Here is a 19,870-nt window from a genome sequence, read left to right on the forward strand (position 1 = left end):
GTTACCTTATATAAATTTATTCTTATACTTTACTTTCACATTGTCAACTCGACTTTAAACCGTGTGATTGTGACCAAAAATGGTATGACATTCAATTTTTTTTCATACAGATAGTCATTCTTACGTGTTTAATGCTATGCAAAATTCCATTAACCTATACTCGTATGGTTTGGATTGAATTATGAATTATTTGGATTCGATCGAGTTAATTTTATAACTGGTTGACAAATTCGGAAATGAAAAACTCCGACGAGCTTCCGGCCAACAGAGGCTCTCCATTCCGATCAGTCCCAAAACGCTTCATCTTCCTCATCCTATTCTTATCCGTCACTTACATTGCTTACATTCTCAAAGTCCTCTACTCCGGCGAGCCCTGCCCCGACGGCGACGAACCCATCACAGTCAACAACCAAAAAATCACCGTCCCTTCAATTTCATCAGAACCCTTTATCAGAAATCAAACGATCCCCAATTTCCCACAAAAACCCCATTCCCAAACGGAAATCCAAGACATAGTGTTCGGAATCGCCGCATCGGCAAAGCTATGGCAGAGCAGAAAAGAGTACATAAAGCTCTGGTTCGACCCAACAAAAATGAGGGCCGTCGTCTGGTTGGATGAGCTGGTGGCGACGAAGGCAGAGGAGGCAGAGCTCCTCCCGCCGGTGGTGGTGTCGGAAGACACAGAAAGATTCGCATACCGGAATAAACAGGGGGAGCGGTCGGCGATAAGGATATCGAGGATAGTGGCGGAGACGGTGCGTTTAGGGGCGGAGAATGTGAGGTGGGTGGTGATGGGGGACGACGACACGGTGTTTGTGGCGGAGAATCTGGTGAGGGTTTTAAGGAAATACGATCATAATGGGTTTTATTACATCGGAAGCTCATCGGAGAGCCATTTACAGAACATGAAATTTTCGTACGGAATGGCGTACGGCGGCGGAGGATTCGCAATTAGTTATCCATTAGCGAAGGAAATCGAGAAAATGCAGGATGGGTGTTTAGAGAGATACCCGGAGCTTTATGGCTCCGATGATCGGATTCAGGCGTGTATGGCGGAGCTCGGCGTACCACTCACAAAGGAACCCGGATTTCACCAGTACGACATTTACGGCAGCCTATTCGGGCTCCTCGCAGCGCACCCAGTGACGCCATTGGTGTCCCTTCACCATCTCGACATCGTCGAGCCCATCTTCCCGGCGGTTACAAGGCTGGAAGCGCTCCGGCGACTCTTGGTCCCGATGCGGCTGGACTCTGCAGCCCTGATGCAGCAATCGATCTGCTACGACAGAGCCAGGGGGTGGACCGTGTCCGTCTCGTGGGGCTTCGCAGTCCAAATTTTCCGGGGGATTTTTCCGGCGCGGGAGATCGAGCTGCCGATAAGAACGTTCTTGAATTGGTACCGGAGAGCGGATTACAGTGCGTATACGTTCAACAGCCGGCCAGTTGTCAGAAATCCTTGTCAGAAGCCGTTCATCTTCTACTTTTCCGATGCCGATTTCAACTCCTCTGCAGGGGTTACTGTGACGGAGTATTCGACGGAGCGTTCGCCGCATCCGTTTTGCAAATGGAACATGGCTGATCCTGGTGAGCTTCACATGGTCGTGGTGGTTAAGAAACCCGATCCCACACTTTGGGAACACGTAAGTTTCAATAATACTCTTAAATTAAAAAAAAAATAAATTATGATACAATTGAACTTTCAAAAGTTTAAAAATATCTTACCGTTTTCATATAGATGAAACTATATCTAACATTTTTCAAAAGTTAAATAGTGTTTTTGAAACATGGTAATAATAATTCTGTCTATATCCGACTGTTTGTGTATTTTTTAAGTTTCTTACAAAATTAAGAGTATTTTTTTAAAAGGGTAATTTTATTAATTTAGCGTATTTACATACGTTCGTTAAATTAAGGGTATTATACCGAAGGGTCGTTCTAAGCTAAATTTGTATTCGTATTGTTAATACATGAGTTTTTATGTATTGAACTCAACAATGGTGGATTTGTTGTTCTCAGGCACCAAGAAGGAAGTGTTGCAGAGTGATGGGAATGGATAAGGAAGGAGTGTTGGGTGTTGATGTGGGTACCTGCAGGGAAGGGGAGATCAGTAACTGATTTAATTTATATCCTTATTATTTTAAATACAATTCAATTCATATCTCTTATTGACCCTTCAAATACAATATCGTTTATCACAGGTATATGAGTCAATTTTAATGCATTGATCGAGTGTGAAAATGTTGTCATTTACCTCTGTGTTTTAGACACGATCTCCCAAGCCACGATGACATTGTGATACTATTACATTAGAGGCGTTACAGTCATGATGACATTAAAGGCGTTACAGTCATGATGACATTGTGATACTACTACATTCTAAATAGCACTGAGACTTTGTAAGTAGCATCGTGACACTACGATTAGAAACATGTTAATGCGTTGTCGTTTAGATATAGAGTATCTTTTTAGTTGTTTTCGTTGTCGTTTAGATATAGAGTGTCTTTTTAGTAAATGCTCAAGAGTAGTGTCCCAATGCTACTCGTGTAGCTTCGTCAACTTGGTTTGTTGCAACGTTGCAATGATTTTAGGCATACATGTCTAATGTTGCTTCCTCGGACTTACAAGCTTGTTTTCTACTCTAAATCCTTACGTTCATCTATTTCTACGTAACAAACTCAATTTTCTCGACAATTCCTATAAATGTGTCATTACTCCCGAACAGTTGTCGACTTCATCGTTAACCTTGTGCACAACCAACTATTCTCTTATCCGGTTAGTAAGTAAACAAAAAATTCTAGGCCTTCTTATAATAGGCGACAACGATGATTCAATCATTATATTTACAAACACGTTAGCTCGACAAATAATTTAAAAACATGACAAAATTTTCCACGAATCACCGACATAAACGTGTCTGGTGAGCTATTCTCAAGCTTTCTTATCAGAGCCCCTTGGAATGATTAAAACCAAACTCCAAATACAAAACCAAGAACTATCAGATTGAGTTCCACACAACACAAATTCAGAACAAACAAATGTAGCAATGGCCATCTTTGATCCTCATATTTCTCACCAGCCGATACCATACAGATCCTCCCCAAAAAATATAATACCTAGTACCCTAAAGTACCGATATCGGTGTTGTATAGCTAAAACGTAACTCGAGTTCTCGTCAAAATTGCGTTCCTTTCCCTCTTTTTTGGATACTTCAGATTCTGCTCCAGTTTTAGACTACTCCACATCTGTGACCTGTCTGTTTATAGAACATTCTAAAGACTTTGAGCCTAAAATTTCCATTGCCTTGTCCCCAAACCCACCACTAACACGACCGAACTCAAAATCTTCATCGTCGCTATCGATGCTATTCGGAGTTACGCGATTCTGATAGCTTCTCAGCCGTAAAAGAAACACATTGAAGTAATAGCTTATCAGATTTTTCCTTGATTTCATTGGAAACCATCTCAAGGAATAGTCCCAAAAGCACCGATTATGATTGTTGAAACTTGACATAGCCAACTCCTTAAATCTCTTTTCCTCTTCAGCTGTCCATTGCAGAGATATTTCCTCCCCCATTTGATGAAATCTCCATGCAAAGAATGTCGAGCCAAGCTCGAGCTTTAATCTCATCCTTGCTTCAGCTATGTGAAATCTAAAACATTCAACCGAACCTGGAAATTGGCAGCCACATGAATCCGGTCTCCCTCTGCCAATGGCGCGTCTATCACGTATGGAATGACTATGTCTGTGTTGAAGAGGCCACGACCGTGTCCCTAGCCATTTAGAGTCACTATCGGAAATATTACCAGTCCATTCAGGTAAATCTGCTTGACATAAAACACCCACGGGAACCGTCTCCTCAGCTGAATTTTCATTCGGATGATCGTCTTCCATTTCAGATGGTATATCACCATTCAAAACTGCTTGATTCTTGAGTCCCTTTCCAACTTCTGTTGTTAGACTACTAATACAATTACTTCGAACGGTTGGACAAGATATAGAACACGGGGCGAGTACGGACTCGGTCGAAGCTTTAGATCTTTTGCTGCAACTTATCCTTTCTGTAGAGAGGTGATGGTTATCAATATTATCCTCATAAATGGATGGATGCATCTTTACTTTCTTCTGCAAGTTTAAACCAATTTTTTTTCCTCAAACTCAGTAGTTCATTTCATTCTGTTTAAACAAAGAAACCATTGACAGATACGCTTCTTTCTTCGTAGCTATAACTTATGCTTCCTAACCTAAGGAGCAAGTACATAGGCACTGCCTACACTAAACATAAATGGCACTAGAACAGATATATTCAATTATATAAACATGTCTCATAAACTTATATATGTCATCAGATATAAGCGCAAGTGAAAGCAGCCTTTCACGGTTCGGTTTAATAAAGGATGTACGAAACCAAATAAGTTAATAGTTGTGTCCAAGAGTATGAACATGTCTTTGTCATAAATATATCAAAACAAGCTCACAACGATTCCCAAATGGAAAATAAAAGATATATGAAAAGTCTAAAGCAAAAGGATAATTATTGCACGTCACGACAAATTACTTAAACTGTGTCGTTTTTACTTCATAGATCGTAATATCCTATTGGCAGAAGGAAAGCTTAGACTGGGAAATAAAGGTGGCAAAGTGGATGGAATGATGAATCTTATAAACTGGGAAATACCTTCCCTCCCTATTTCTATTGTAACCTTGCCATGAGGAATTGGGCTCCCCTTGCCAAATGGGGCTGGTGTTTCATGATGAGAAGGAGAGCATATGGAGGAAAGTGAATGCCACAAAGTATAACTCAAAGTCTTCAGTATTCAATGGTGTTGGCCTAGCAAAGCGTCAGAGGCCCTATGTCAGCTCATTGGTGGCATGCATTTTAAAGGGCAAGCCAAGATTCTTTGGTCTAAAGGGGTGTTTGCGCTCCTTTGGCAGCTTTGGTTTGAAAGAAACTCGAGACTTTTCAAGAGCCATGAGTCTAGCAGGGAGGTTTTCGGGATCCTTTCACTCTTTTTGCTTCTACTTTGTCTAGCACTTCTAAATTATTTTGTAATTATAGCTTATCTCGTTGTTACCAGTTGTGCATCTTTTCTGTAAGCCTTTTGTGTGTGGGGATATCTCATCTCCCCTCCTTATGTATTCTTCCCTTGAAAATGAAAAGTTCGTTTCTTATCAAAAAAAAAAAAAAAAAAAAAATTTTTTTTTTTTTTTTTTTTTTTTTTTTTTTTTTTTTTTTTCCCTTACGAAAAACCCCCTTAATGCCTACAAACAACGTTGCACGAAGGAAGATACGAGACATATCCTCTTCCTAAGTGAAAGCGGTCATATTCACATTCACTAGGTTACTCTTCCTCCTAGGTTCTATTTGCATCATCCTCCTAAATCCATTGGACATGGGAATTTTTCTTCCATCTAGAGCTCTCACTAATATTCACCACCTCCAACGATCTCCTAAGCCTTATTCAATCCTCAAAATTCTCGATGAAACTCTCGTCCTTTCAATCCTACTCATCTTCGGGAAGCTATGTAAATCCACTTTTGATTTCCTGACCCTCGAATTCCCAGATACATTCATATCCATCTCGTAAACTTTCCTCGAAGAAATCATCCTTCTATTAAGTTTGAAACCCTATGAGCTGCCTTGAATCTCCCCCCACCAAGAGCATAGACTACCCTGCACAACTTGACACTCGACTTTATAACTAACGAATAACAACTTCCATTTAGAAAACACTAAGACCTTGTTCTCCCAAAAGAAAGGTAATAAATATAAACACGTTCTATTGGTGGTGGCAAGAGCTCTGTTTTGTTTTTGGCCGAACTTATGTGAAAATTGAGAGATGTAAACTCCTAATAGTGAGCTAAAAGGTGAAAACGTCAGAACCCATAAACAAGGTCAAACCTGATCCTATTGGCCTTTTAAGTATACCTGATAAAGTAAAGACTATGCTAGTAAACCCAATGACAAAGATCTAAGTTTTCCTTACTGTGTCCATCGTGTTATCACATAGGACGCAAGACAGGGAGACAGTAGTCGTATGCTGCTTGCTTATGATGATGGAGACCCAAGGTTCTAATAGCAGGAGGTAACTTTCCCGTTCTATATATGAAAGAAAAGGGCGCTGATTATGATCAGAAGACTCTATCCTGAAAAAGAAAGCCAAAGATCGTAATACCTGCACACGTCAGTTTGCGCATAATTGCAGTCCAAAGCAAGAAAGCAAGTATGTCGATCGGTCAAGGAAAAAAGGGGAAGGGGGAGAGAGAGAGAACTGGCTTACAATCAGAATAAGTGGGTGAAATCTACCTGTATTAACAGACGTTTCTCAGCGACTTTGTCAACACCCTTCCTAATTAGAAGAGCATCCTTTGCCCTGATTACTTGAAGCCATAATGCATCGTCGCTCGGGTAACCTTTCCACCTGGATGCCCCCGGTATTGTACCATTTAATGGATCTTCAGGATGCTTCGCAGTCTTTCTCACCCACTTCAGCATTCGTAATAACGATTCTCGATATTTCCCAAGAGATTCTATTTCAGCTTCAATAACATGGATTGGATGCATCTCTGTACAATCTTGTTGAATTGGTGTAACATCCCCATGGAGATCGTGCTCTTTCTTCTTTATTTCAGGGAAGTTTATTTCCTTCTCCACTGCAGCAGCAGCAGCAACATTAACGTTCCCATTCTGTTTGTTAGTTTTGAATCCAAAACATTCATCATATATGCTATTTTGTCTCGGCACACCATACAACATACCGTTAATCTTTGCCCCGAGTTCCGACAAAAATGGAGAACTTTTCTTGTAGCAATAATCAGAGCTCCCATTTTCCAGTTTTGTGTCTCCACATCTCACCATAAGCCATTTCTCTAGATCACTTAAGTACTTGGAATAAATCAATTTCACCGAAGCCGAAAGCGCAAGATCCAAACCTAATTCCACAACCACTGAAGACCATAGTTTCTTCTCTGAAACCACTTGAGAACCTCCTTTATCTCTTACTACCAAGAACAGTTCAAACAAATCCAAAGCTCCCCCTTCACCTATTAACGCAGGCAGTGGCCTAACAAATCCTCTACGACCAATTTCCTTTAAAAAAACCTGAAGAATTTTCTCAAAATAGCATCTAATTCTCGCCTTGCAATCATCATAATCAACATTTTCATAACTCCCCTCTACCAAACAATCCGAAGCAATGCAACAGCCATTACTAGGATTAGGATCTACATCTTTATTGCAATCTAAAATGGAAGCATTAGATGAAACATGCCATCTCCCCATGAACACAAACCCACTTTAAAATCAAAGCAAATTCGCACGGAACTCTTCTTTCTTGTTAAAAAAATACATACGAAACAAACAGAAACCCTCCAAGATTAACGCAAAAGATAGATTAAACCCTTTGCTATGAAAAGTCAAAAGGCTCTACCTCGTTTTGGGAATCTGGGACTCCTTTCTTCCTGCAACCCATTATGAAGACGAAGATAGCAGTGATGAAGATGGAACACCAAGACAAAAGGGGTGGCAGTGGCGTCGGACAGTCAAATACACGACGGCCGGAACTTGATCGGATTATAAATGATTGAAGTTGGGGGCGAATCAACGAAACGAACACCAATTAGGGGCTCTTGGATGAAGATGGTTAGGCCCTGAGGGTTTTGGTTTGAAGCTAAGTCTGCTAAGTTCTAAGATCAAGCCTCACACTCCCTGTTGTTTTCTTTTTTATTAATATTAAATTTCAATTAATTAGTTAATTAAAACTATTTATAATTGATTCATTTATTTCTATTTATTAAATAATATACCAAAAATATTAAAAACAATTATGAAAATATTAGTTTATTAGTTAATATATGTTTAATCAATTAATTATTTGTGATAATATAAATATATTTTTTAATTTTTTCATAATTTATAAAATTATCTTGTATTTGTAAACCTAATATAAGTATTCGTTTCCTCTATATTTAGTTGTGGCACGTTCGTCCATATCTATATAATGTAGGGATAAAAGAGTAATTTTGAAATCTTCATTCCGACCCGTTACCCATCTTGGGGTTTCATTACTCCTTTGAGTTCACCTTGGCTCAGCCTCGTGGTCCTCAAGAATCTTTTTTTCCCTTTCCAAATGTGCGGGCTTTATGTGTCTTGTGGGCTGGGGCCGAGGTCCCATCGTATCGAATCAACCCATAACACAATTAGTTAAGATATATGTCATTGAATTAAGTGTGCTTTGGTAGTCTCTTGCAATTTTTTTGAAGTGTGTGCAAACCATGCTCAAAAGATCTATGTTGGTTTATGAGAATAGTCTCCACTCTTAAATAGAGTAGTAAGTAATATGACTGTAACGGCCCAAATCCACCGCTAGCACATATTGTCCTCTTTGGGCTTTCCCTTTCGGGCTTCCCCTCAAGGCTTTAAAACGCGTCTGCAAGGGAAAACTCGAAAAAAAAAAAAAANAGAATCAGTGTTCATTAATCTAACATGGTATGAGAGCCAGACACCAGACGATGTGTCAGCCTTCTCACTATTTCCCGAATGGGGGTAGACATGAGGCGTAAAGGTGTGGAAACCTATCCTTAAAGACGCGTTTTAAAGCCTTAAGGAGAAGCTCGAAAAGGAAAGTCCAAAGAGGACAATATCTGTTAACGGTGGGTCTAGGCCGNGAAGAAAGGAACGAATATCAGCGAGGACACTGGGCCCCGAAGGGGGTAGATTGTGATGTCCCACATTGGTTGGGGAGGAGAACAAATCACCCTTTATAAAGGTGTGGAAACCTTCTCCTAATAGACGCGTTTCAAAGGTTGGAGGAGAAGCCCGAAAGGGAAAGCCCAGAGAGGACAATATCGGCTAGAAGTGGATCTGTAAGTAGAGAATGTCGGGACCATTAGATTCTAAATCTTGGACATGGAAAATTACAACAATCAAGCTGGAGCGTGTTATCATCCAGCCCCAACACATATTCCAAACCTAAAGACGGTCTAGAAAAGACAAAAGAACAACAAAAAAAATTCCACTCATCAAGCCATGTTTTTCAGCGTTCTAAGCCAGACATTAAATCTCCAAGTTATAACATCGAGACACTGCAACCAACGTTCATAAGCTAGCTTTCGGTTCTCACCCATTTGATTTCTTCGCTTAGCCGTAACTCATACCGACCTCAATTACACGGGTTTTTTTTATAAAAAAAAATCTATAGAAGGAGATATTTAATTTTTGGAATATATTTAAAAAAAAAATGAAATTTAAATAATTTCATTGTCAATGCATATATTGTCGTTTTCCAACAAGAGAAAATGGCCTCAAATGTTAATATTATTTTAGAACTCTTCAATATAATAATAAATACATTTGTATATAAATATTAACATATAATATGAACCATAGAAATAAATAATTAAAATAAATTGTAAAAATTAAATGAAAATTATTTGGGCCTACGGCAATCTTAAGGGCATCCTCCTCTACCGCTATCTCTGAATCCTTATCCACAGCCATTCTCAAGTTCTTGTTTTCTTCCTTATCTCTTCCATCTACTCTCACAAACTGTTATCTAAATCTAATCGTTCATCTTCGTCTTCTTATTCTTCCATTTTCTGAATTCATTTTATATTCATTTGCGCCTTCTTGTAATCATTGGAATTGATTTCGAGTGAAGCCCACCGTTTTTTCTTTTCTGTTTCTCTCTTCTTCTCTTGAAACCCTCGATTAATCTATGTGCTTTGACGCCTATTTGTTTGATTAAATTGGAGGGTTTTTTTTTTTTTTTTTTTTTTTTTTTTTTTTNTTTTTTTTTTTTTCTTTTGCTTGATTCGTATGGCTTTGCTTTCGATTTTGTCGGAGATTTTGGGGAAACCCAGAATTGTTGATGTGCTTGGCGAGCTTATGGTGTTGATTGCTCCTCTTTGGATTGCGGTTATTGTTGGAGTTTTGGTGGGGTGGACTTGGAAACCGAAATGGGCTAATTTGGGACGAGAAATGTTGGATTCTTCAGGTTCGGATGAGTCTAAGTCGACGTCGACTTCCTTCTCGTTGTTGGGGTCAATTCCGAGCTTCAATTCCTTGAACTTGCAGATGCCTAGCTGTTTACTTAGCTCCTTTGATGGAAAAGATGAGAAGGAAACTTCCTCTTCGCCGTCGAACTCTGATTCTGACTCGAGGTTGTTTAGTTGTTCTTTCAAGCAATTATTCAGTGGATTGATTGTTGTTCTTGTTTTAAACAGAGTAAAATTGTAGCTGGTTAAGTTTAGTTTTGGTACTTGGTGGGTTGGAATTGAAAATTGGATTATCCTTTGTTGATATTCATTTCTAACATCTGATTCTGTTGTGGCTCAGTTTGTTAGAACTTGAAGGAGAAAATTTGAAAGTTGTGAATGATGATGATTTGGAGTACCTATGGAAGCTAGTTGAAGAGAAAGATGGAGGACCCGCGTGGATTCAAATGATGGATCGTTCTACTTCGAATATGAGTTATCAAGCATGGAGAAGAGATCCTGAGGTAGCCCCCCTTTGCTACCAATGATTTCAATGCTGTTTTTTAATGGTTGTATATAACAGAGATACCTTGCATCTTGGTATGGTATAAATCGATTAGGAACGAGTGTAGCGCAGTAGCTGTTGTTCTTGTGGTCTGTATAGCAGCGTAGAGTAGTGATCTCTTCTCACAACCGTCTATCCATCTTCTTAGTTTAGTTTTCCTGTTGTATGTCTAGCTATCTGTCGCATTATCTTACTGTGTTCCGCGAGCCTCCTTGCTTCCTTAAGCCACGGTTATTATTAAGTAAAATATTGTTGAGATTCATATGTAGCTCTTAGCTTGCCAACTGAATTAAAGTTAATATGTTTAACCGATTGAATTATTGTTCATCTATGAATGATCAAGGTATGATATTCAAGTAAAATGAAATGATCATTGCAGTCTTACTGTCTTACATTGTTTTATCAGCCTTGATTTTGTTGTCCATTTTCGCGACACGTAACACTTAGTAGCTTACTTACTGTACTATTTTGTGTTTGTGTGTGGCCTTACCAGACTGGACCGCCACAATATAGAAGTAGAACTGTGTATGAAAATGCAACTCCGGAGATGGTGAGGGAGTTCTTTTGGGATGACGAGTTTCGGTCAAAATGGGATGACATGCTCATATCTGCTAGAACTTTGGCAGAATGCCCAACAACAGGAACCATGGTAGTTCATTGGGTGCGCAAGGTGAGGCAGCTGTTTTCTTTTCTATTTCTGCTAGTGAATGCTATATTCCCCCCTTTTATTTTCGGTGGTGACGCGGTTTTAATGTGCTTTTTCCTTTTTTCTTTGGTGGTTCAGTTTCCTTTCTTCTGTAGTGACAGAGAGTATATAATCGGGCGACGAATCTGGGAAGCAGGGCGATCATATTACTGCGTCACAAAGGTATAACTTGTAATCATCCGTGTCTCTTGGCATGATATCGTGTCCATGTCTCCTTCTTTGTTACTATCTTTCTGACTAACCTCGTATCGTCTTGATTGAGCCATGTTTGGTTCTTACATTAACCCTTCCGTGCGCGCTCCCCCACCCCTGTCCTTTTGTGACGTTCGAAAAGTTGTAGCATAAAATCATTATCTCTGTGATGAATGGAAATACGATCTGCGTGTTGACCCTAAAAGGGTATATTTGTGTTGATATTATAATCAGGTTTTATCCAATTCTAGTTCATTAGTTAACCGGTAAATGTGATAGCGGGACATTTTAGTTAGTCACTGTTCCTCTTAACTCGGTGTCACGTCTATCGAATCTATGCTAGGCCTCATGAATAGGTCTGTAGATTTTGCTTGGAGAAGTGCTCTAATGACTGTTGTTCCTCGAGATTTTTCCTAATTACTTTTCTGGCAATAACACGTCGATATATTTTTCGTTGTTTAGAGTGTACCATGTTCCTCTGTACCGAGATGCAACAAACCAAGACGGGTTGATTTGTACTACTCGAGCTGGTGCATTCGTGCAGGTAACTATTTTCTCATCTTTATGTTAAGGCACAATATGCTGTCCTGTTGTGTTGTTGCAACAGAAGGGAATGTGAATCCTTCTCCCTTTTCTATTCCTTATTTTCTTTTCTACTTGGAAGTTAGTTCCTTCACACTTTTCCTCATATTTTTTATCTTCTTACTCTGATTGGATATCGGAGCAGCTGAATCGAAGAAGGGGGACGGACAGCTAACTGCATGCGAGGTTATACTGTTTCACTACGAAGACATGGGCATCCCTTGGGAAATTGCCAAGCTCGGAGTTCGTCAAGGAATGTGGGGAACTGTTAAAAAGATCGATCCCGGGCTACGAGCATACCAAAAAGAGAGAGCATCAAGTTCGTCGGTACCACACTGTGCCTTCATGGCTCAAATCAACACCAAAGTTAATGTAGATTACTTGAGATCTCTGGAAAACAGCTCCCACAATGGTTCCATGGAGGATCAAAGTTCAAACTCATCAGAAAAACCAGCTCGGAAGAACATTCCCAAACTGCTCGTGGTTGGTGGAGCCATTGCTCTAGCCTGCACCATTGACCGTGGACTATTAACAAAGGCAGTCATATTTGGAATTGGCAGAAGGTTCGCCAAGATTGGTAGAAGATTATGAACTGATGCTAGCTAGCAGGCTCAAGCATTTTGTCCTGATCACAATACCCCCCCCCCCCCCCCCNATAGCTTTTTGTTTATATTTTGCGTTCGTGTTTGTCCCGGATTTAAAGAGAATAGAATGTCAATACCACGTAGGTGGACGGAGAAAAGAAAAACCGACGTTATCGGGGCATAGAAATGAAACGAAATGTCTTTAAGCAGCAACCAGAAATGTGTAGGGTCTTAATGAAATCAGTTGGTTGTGTTCATATGATGAGTTGAGTTGGTTTGTCAAAGTGAGTATCAGTTCTTGAATTTGTGGTACCATCAGCATGGGACTGTCAACCCCAAAGCACTCCCCGCTAATCAGGGAGTGCCTTCAAAACTACTTTTTGGAGTTTTTTTTTTTTTTTTTCAAACAATTTTTTTTAAAAATGATTTTAATTTTTTAAAGTAATTTGATTATTTCAAAAAGAATTTCTATTTATTACCCAATTAAAAAAAAATAGTCTACTACTTAAAAAAAATATGAAATAAATTACTGTTCGGTAAATTTTAAATTTAAACATGGAAAATTAGATTACAACATATAGACATTTTGTGACGAGAAAAAATATGATATAATTGGGCATAATAATAAAATAGACTAAATTATTTTTATTTTTATTCTCTTTTTTGGAAGTATAGGGACTGAAATAGAATAAAATTCAAAATATAATATTTACTAGTTATTTCTTTTCTTTCACGGAGTTGAAAAAAACGAAGTATTCCGAGATCGCGAAAGTTAGTCAATTTGTTTTTAATTAAAACAAGTGTGTTAGGAAACATGCGGGTCCATTGAGTTCCACTCTCGGGAAGACAAAGTTGCCATAAAGAATCTTCTAAAATATATTTTACTCATGTATTCGTCTTCCTTTAATTTTATGTTTAATAGATAGATCTATCAAATATATATTACTAGAGTAGATTCACGAAAATTTAAAATTCAAATGTCTATGGAACACAAAATTAAAAATTTAAAAATTTAATAGATGACTTTTTAAAATTAAGACACAAATCATGAAAGAATAAAAAATAAACTGATTATGCTGTACTCACTTACCAGCAAAAAGTGAGTTAAGCCAATTCATTCTTGCGTCACCTATAGCCAACCGACGTATACTTGAGCCTCTGGCCCTGGTTGAACAAGAAAATTTTAGAGAACGGGCAGAGAGTCTTGAAAGCAAGATTTGAGATATTAAAATTAGTGTTATATGTGATGCAAGCAAGAACGCAACAACAACGGCTTATAACATATAATTATCGAGTAGGGAGAAGTTGACAATGACGTAGATGAATAAGATATACGAGTACAAACAAAAAATTATTTATTTATTTTTTATCGATTCCGGAAATAAAGATTATAGGTTCAAATTTGTACGACTAAAAAGTTATAAAAAGAAAGGAAATAAAATGAATTAAATAGTCTAAGACCTTAGGGTGGGGAAAAAAAATATGCATGAAAAACAGTTGGAGAAGCAAATAAAATAAATGTGAGTTTCCGCGTAAGAACATGAATGAACATGAAAGAACAAATCAAGAACAAATCAAGAACAAATCAAGAACAAATCCAGAACAAATCCAGCCATCCATCCATCCATCCATCCATCCATCGCCACTACAAAACACCAACATAATTTTACTCCAATCCCAATCCCACTCTTTGTTCTTCCTTTTTTTCTTTTCGCATCTTTCTCTTTGTTTCCACTATCATAATCCCAATCTTCTTCCTCTATAAATCCATCGCCATTCATTTTCTTAACGAAAAGGGGTAGAAACAACCTTCTCCACCGACACCCATTTTCCCAATTCCCCTTCCCTCCGATTTATACCCCAAAAAAGGCCTTCAATCTCATAGAACAGAGCAGAACAGAGCAGAACAGAGTAGAACAGAGCTTCTCTGTGTTTATCGGAATGGGGAACTGCTTATTCGGCGGTGGGTCTGGTGAGATTCAGGGGAAAATCAAGGTAATTACGTCCAACGGCGGGATTATGGAGTTGGGTTCTCCGATTACCGTCGGGTGCATCGCTGATGAGTTTCCCGGCTATGGAATATTCAAAAGCCACGATCTTTTTTGGAACCCATTACCGCACAACGAGGAGCTGCTTCCGGGGAAATCCTACTACTTGCTTCAGAGAAACAGGGGAAGAAACAGAGGAGAGACAGAAGAAGGGGAAATGGGAATTATAAGGGCGCGTGAGGGGCACGTGAGGTCGAATAGTGTACCGGAGGCGACGGCGGCGGCGGCGGGTATGGCGCCGTACAGAATGTCGTTTGATTATCAGGGGGTTTTGAGGAGGTCACAGACGGAGGTTTTTTCGAGGAGCAGTGAGAAGAACGGCGGGGGGGTTTGGAAGGTGAAATTGGTGATTAGTCCGAAGCGATTGGTGGAGATTTTGGAGGAGGAAGGTCACACTCAGGAGTTGATTGAGAGCGTAAGGACTGTGGCTAAATGTGGAAGTACTAGCACCAGCAGCAGCTTTTCGTCGTCCATGGCGTTTTCCGATCACTGGAGTTTGTCCTCCACCACCGCCAATGCTACTCCGAGCGCTTCCTCCAAAAGTGGCGGCTTGCTGGAGATCTAACAGTAAACAAGTAATTTTTTTTCTTCCCATTTGTTAATTGTGCCTTTTGCATATCTTATATGTAATACAGAGTATACAAACTTTGATATATGTGTATTATTATGTTAACATGGATATGTATTAATGTTAGCTACATATTCGATAGAAACGGGTATTAAATATGATACATGTTTGTGTTCGTTATTATTTTTGTCATACCAACATACCATCTCGTGATTAAGGATTGATAGGTTTGAAACCGTAAATACTATAACAAAATTTTAGTTCATTCCAATCTAGATATTATGAGTATGAGATATCGAGATATCTAAAGGAGGTACGAAGACCATTATAAAGCCTAGAAAACAAGGGCGAACGGACCCTTTACATGGTCGGCCTTCATTCACAACATCACAATTGCAGCATCCATAAATACTATAACAAAATCTTAGTTCATTTCGGCCACTTTCTTTTAAGTCATCATAGATTTAAGAGCAGTTGTAATCTAGACATTTTGAGTACAAGAGCGAGATATCTAGGATATCTAGAGGTACGAAGACCATCATGAAGCCTAGAAAACAGGGGCAAACGAACCCTTTACACGGTGACCTTCATTCACGACATCAAAATTGCAGCATAACTTAATGATAGGTTTGAATTCCGACACAATTATTGTATTGAACACTATTATTTTCAAGCATGTGCTTGCTGCCTCAACCATGAAAACAAGAAAAAATGAGAGTATTCAATACTTCCATTTTTGCAAACAGCTAATCAGAGTATTCAATCCCTCAAAAAAGAAAAAAAAGTTCCAAATTAGAGAAACTTAACAAATTCAAATCATTCTTTAATCGACATCACATCATGTAACCTGTACTGATCATTCTACAAATCAACAAATACAAGTGAGAGCGACGAACTCCGACGAAAATCACAATGAATATGACTAAGGTATCTGCGGAAGAGTGCAGACATTACCTATAGGGCTGTCCAGTGGGGGGGTAACCTGATTGTGGATAGCCCGGAGCTGGATAGCCAGGAGCTGGATAGCCTTGAGGCTGAGGATAACTATAGGGCTGTCCATATGCAGGTTGTGGTGGATATCCGACCGAGGGAGGAATCGGTTGATCGATCCGAGACATAACTTGAGGAGGAGGCACTGCCATTACTTGCGGTCCGAACATGCCGTCTCTCTTATCCAGCTCAATCTTGTGTTGAGTCTGCAAACCACCACACAATTAGCTAATGATTTATCATTTAAATTTTGATACCTGAAGAATCCTTTCACTCATTACCTGCATACATGCGCAAACCCTGTTGAAAGAAGAATTATTAGTATCTTGAGCATGAATGCGGAGAATAATAAGCAAGATTTGGAAGGGGTGAGCTTACGAGCAGTAAACCATATCAGACAAGCAAGAAAGTAGCTGAGAAGCCTCTTGAATTTCTTCACTTCCTACTATCATTGCAACGATGGAAAATATACATGCTATTTGTTGTAGACAGAACATAAAACCCTGAATAATTTGAGAATGCATAAATAGAACGCACTGAGAATTATAGAGAGAAATTGAGAGATAGAGCTGGTAGCACATACAATAATGCAATTGTCACATTGTGTTGTCTGTATGTTGAATTCGTCTTGCAACAAGAACCGAGTTGAAGCCACTGAGTTCCCAAAGCAGAGGAAAACCTTGAAGATCGAACATATATTAATTAACTGTTGTGGTGCTGAAAGCAAGAATAAATTTGGAATGTCTAATATATGAACCGCACATAAATATGCTATTTTCCAATCCGTGAACATATAACTTGGAACCGGATCAAACACAAATGTCGAGAAATGAAGTTTATTATTTAATCAATCAAAATCACTGTAACAGCCCAAGCCCACCATTAGTAGATATTGTTCTTTTTGGGTTTTCCCTTTCGAGATTTCCCTCAAGGTTTTTAAAACGCGTCTGCTAGGGAGAGAGGTGGTTCCCACACCCTTATAAAGAATGTTTCGTTCTCCTCTCAAATCGATGTGGGACCCCCCAATCCACCCCTCTTCAAAGCTCAGCGTCCTTGCTGGCACTTATTCCCTTTCTCAAATCGATGTGAGACCCCCCAATCCACCCCCTTCGGGGCCTAGCGTCCTTGCTGACACACAGCCTCATGTCCATCCCTTTTGGGCTCAGCCTCCTTGCTGGCACTCATTCCCTTTCTCAAATCGATGTGGGACCCCCCAATCCACCCATTTTTGGGACCCAGCGTCCTTGCTGACACACCGCCTCATGTCCACCCCCTTTTGGGCTCAGCCTCCTCGCTGGCACATCGCCCGGTGTCTGGCTCTGCTACCATTTGTAACCGCCAAAGCCATACCGCTAGCAGATATTGCCCTCTTTTGACTTTCCTTAAGGTTTTTAAAACACGTCTACTAGGGAGAGGTTTCCACACCCTAATAAAGAACGTTTGTTCCCCTCTCCAACCAATGTAGAATCTCACAATCATTATGCTTCTCAGATTTTTTCCTTTGGATGAAGTTCAATAAGAATCCACAGATACCTACCACTCTCAGGCCACATCACGTCCAATACAAAAGGGACAATAGGTTTTGTTTTCTTCACTTCCTAAAGGTAAGCGAACATAAAAAAAATTGTGGTACCATTGATTAATGCACGCATCCACTTTATTCTGGAAAATCATAAGATTTATTGATACACATACACTCCAAAGCAAGTATTAGATAAATAAAAATATTCCAAATGAAAATTTGTGTACCTCTGTGCCAAGGCAAAATTCAGGGCATTTGCTTTCTCCACACCTGCCACTACAAGGCATATAGCCTGCACAGCATACATATCTATGGAAAAAGAAAACATGAAATTCACTCAACAAAACCAAATCACATCCTAACTTTTTAGGAAGTCAATAAAACAAAATGAATTACCTTGACATGTCATTATATAGAGCTCTCTTACGAAGCATATATGATACACAAGGCCCACTACAAGATGGAACAAACATGCAGTTACTACATGAAACCAGTGCTTTGGCTTTTAAAGAAACAAATAAAAGTTCATGATTTCTCACAGATAGGGCTCAATAAAAAATTACGTTTCTGGGATGTAAAGAAAAAGAGATGTTGGCGCAATTTACTTTGCACCAAAGACGGGTGAAAACTCCACCTCTGCCAATATAAACCCACAACAATCATCTTTTCACTTCGACAGTATCTTCCTAACCATTTCATGAACACAAGTAGCAAGATTTCCATTTTTCATTCCCCACTTTTATCCAAACACCACATGAGGAGATGAACATCTAATGAATAATGGCAATCCCATTTTCAAATTGAAGGTAAAAATCTTTAGTAGTAACCTAATCCTTCACTACACAAAGTAATCTCGCTAGATCCTTGCCACCCCGAAGCCTCGTCGGGATGAAATGTGTAGAGAGAAACAGCAAAGATGGATAATCTCCTACAACACCATCAACACCTTAAACTAGTTGCAAACTAAACACCGTTATATTTCCTATCAAGGGTTCATCTAATGTTAGACAATCTTTGATTAAACTCATTAAATTCAATTTGCTCAATTGACGTTGATTTGAAGGATATTGACCCTTCTAAATTGCATAACTAATGAGTCGTAGACTTTGGTTTGACAATTGAGTCTAATCGTTGTTATGCCATCAGAGGCAGATTATAGGAGCTAGGGACGGAGACAAATCATCGGCTCTACGAAATTCCATCAGCGCAATCATAAAAATTTCACAATCACCACCAAGTCAACGCAAAAAGAAAACGAGTCAACGCCTCTACATTTATCCAGAAAATCAAGATCTGGAAAGAGGCAAGACAATCCCATCACAATCAGAATATCAAGGAGAAAAGACAAGCCAAAACCCCTATGAAATGGAAAGCAAATAGCTCAATAAACACAGATAAACGAACTACGCGAATAAAGCAGATCCACGAGTAAATTCCAAGAAGAAGTAAAAGAAGAACACGACATCAGAAAAAAAGAAATTAAAAAACCACCACACTCACCACCACAACGCAAGGCAGCAATCTGCAATCAAAGATTAACCCTCATCAGAAAGTAAACAAAATCAGGCGAAGAACAGCAGAAACATGCGAAGATAGAGAGACAGAAGAAAGCGATAACTTACAGGGAGTGTCAGCCTGAATAGTATGCATAAGGTCAGTGTGCCAGAGATTACGATAACTCTGGCGGAGTTGCATCTTATCAAGTTGTTGCTGCTGCGCTGCCATGGCTGCACTACAAAGATTTCCAGCAAAGGTAAAATTGCGCTTGAAACTTCTTGAAAGAATCAGAACGAAGCCTACAAACGTGGTAGAGAAGTCGGGAAAAAGAGGCTCTAGGGCAGAGGGGATTCTTCGAGGATCGAAGAGGAGGGAAGACGGCCCACCACGCACCGGAAGCTTCAAATTAAAACAGCTAGACTGGTACAACTGTACAACAGGCTGAACCAAATTTCACGCTTTTTTTTTTTTTTTTTTTTTTTTTTTNAAAATCTAGAAACAATAAAAGTAAAACAATGTGTCGGCTGCATAACATATATCAATTGGGCAAAAAAATAATACAAAACTCGCCAAGAAAAATAGAAACCAGAAATTCAACTGCTTAAAATAATTCTTATTCTTTTTTCAACACGTTTGGTCAGCTA

At 39.3% G+C, this 19,870-nt stretch overlaps 5 protein-coding genes across 6 annotated transcripts; 3 read left to right on the forward strand and 2 right to left on the reverse strand.

Moving 5' to 3' along the window:
• Positions 1–180: 180 nt before the first annotated feature.
• On the forward strand, positions 181–2,203 carry LOC111810541. Its single transcript, XM_023697251.1, has 2 exons — positions 181–1,640; positions 2,017–2,203. Exons 1-2 carry the CDS (start codon positions 237–239, stop codon positions 2,113–2,115), a joined length of 1,503 nt encoding a protein of 500 aa, XP_023553019.1. The 5' UTR covers positions 181–236; the 3' UTR covers positions 2,116–2,203.
• Positions 2,204–2,781: 578 nt separating this feature from the next.
• On the reverse strand, positions 2,782–7,689 carry LOC111810034 (AT-rich interactive domain-containing protein 2). Of its 2 annotated transcripts, XM_023696571.1 has the most exons (3): positions 6,305–7,689; positions 5,985–6,173; positions 2,782–4,122 (listed from the first exon to the last, which is right to left on the reverse strand). In XM_023696571.1, exons 1-3 carry the CDS (start codon positions 7,277–7,279, stop codon positions 3,232–3,234), a joined length of 2,055 nt encoding a protein of 684 aa, XP_023552339.1. In that variant the 5' UTR covers positions 7,280–7,689; the 3' UTR covers positions 2,782–3,231. The 2 variants fall into 2 exon arrangements, with proteins under 2 accessions (XP_023552339.1, XP_023552340.1); XM_023696572.1 differs by lacking the exon at positions 5,985–6,173.
• Positions 7,690–9,496: 1,807 nt separating this feature from the next.
• Positions 9,497–12,669, forward strand: LOC111810035. Its single transcript, XM_023696573.1, has 6 exons — positions 9,497–10,158; positions 10,334–10,496; positions 11,031–11,207; positions 11,322–11,405; positions 11,898–11,979; positions 12,163–12,669. The coding sequence occupies exons 1-6, from the start codon at positions 9,815–9,817 to the stop codon at positions 12,606–12,608; spliced, it is 1,296 nt and encodes a 431-aa protein (XP_023552341.1). The 5' UTR covers positions 9,497–9,814; the 3' UTR covers positions 12,609–12,669.
• A 1,517-nt stretch (positions 12,670–14,186) lies between these two features.
• Positions 14,187–15,380, forward strand: LOC111810037. The gene has a single exon (XM_023696575.1). The coding sequence runs from the start codon at positions 14,543–14,545 to the stop codon at positions 15,212–15,214; it is 672 nt and encodes a 223-aa protein (XP_023552343.1). The 5' UTR covers positions 14,187–14,542; the 3' UTR covers positions 15,215–15,380.
• Positions 15,381–15,920: 540 nt separating this feature from the next.
• LOC111810036 lies at positions 15,921–19,679 on the reverse strand. The gene is made up of 8 exons (XM_023696574.1): positions 19,352–19,679; positions 19,230–19,251; positions 18,126–18,182; positions 17,957–18,038; positions 16,791–16,886; positions 16,586–16,710; positions 16,489–16,507; positions 15,921–16,413 (listed from the first exon to the last, which is right to left on the reverse strand). Exons 1-8 carry the CDS (start codon positions 19,452–19,454, stop codon positions 16,168–16,170), a joined length of 750 nt encoding a protein of 249 aa, XP_023552342.1. The 5' UTR covers positions 19,455–19,679; the 3' UTR covers positions 15,921–16,167.
• Positions 19,680–19,870: the final 191 nt, after the last annotated feature.

Source organism: Cucurbita pepo, chromosome LG14 (assembly GCF_002806865.2).
Source record: "Cucurbita pepo subsp. pepo cultivar mu-cu-16 chromosome LG14, ASM280686v2, whole genome shotgun sequence".
Lineage (NCBI taxonomy): Eukaryota > Viridiplantae > Streptophyta > Magnoliopsida > Cucurbitales > Cucurbitaceae > Cucurbita > Cucurbita pepo.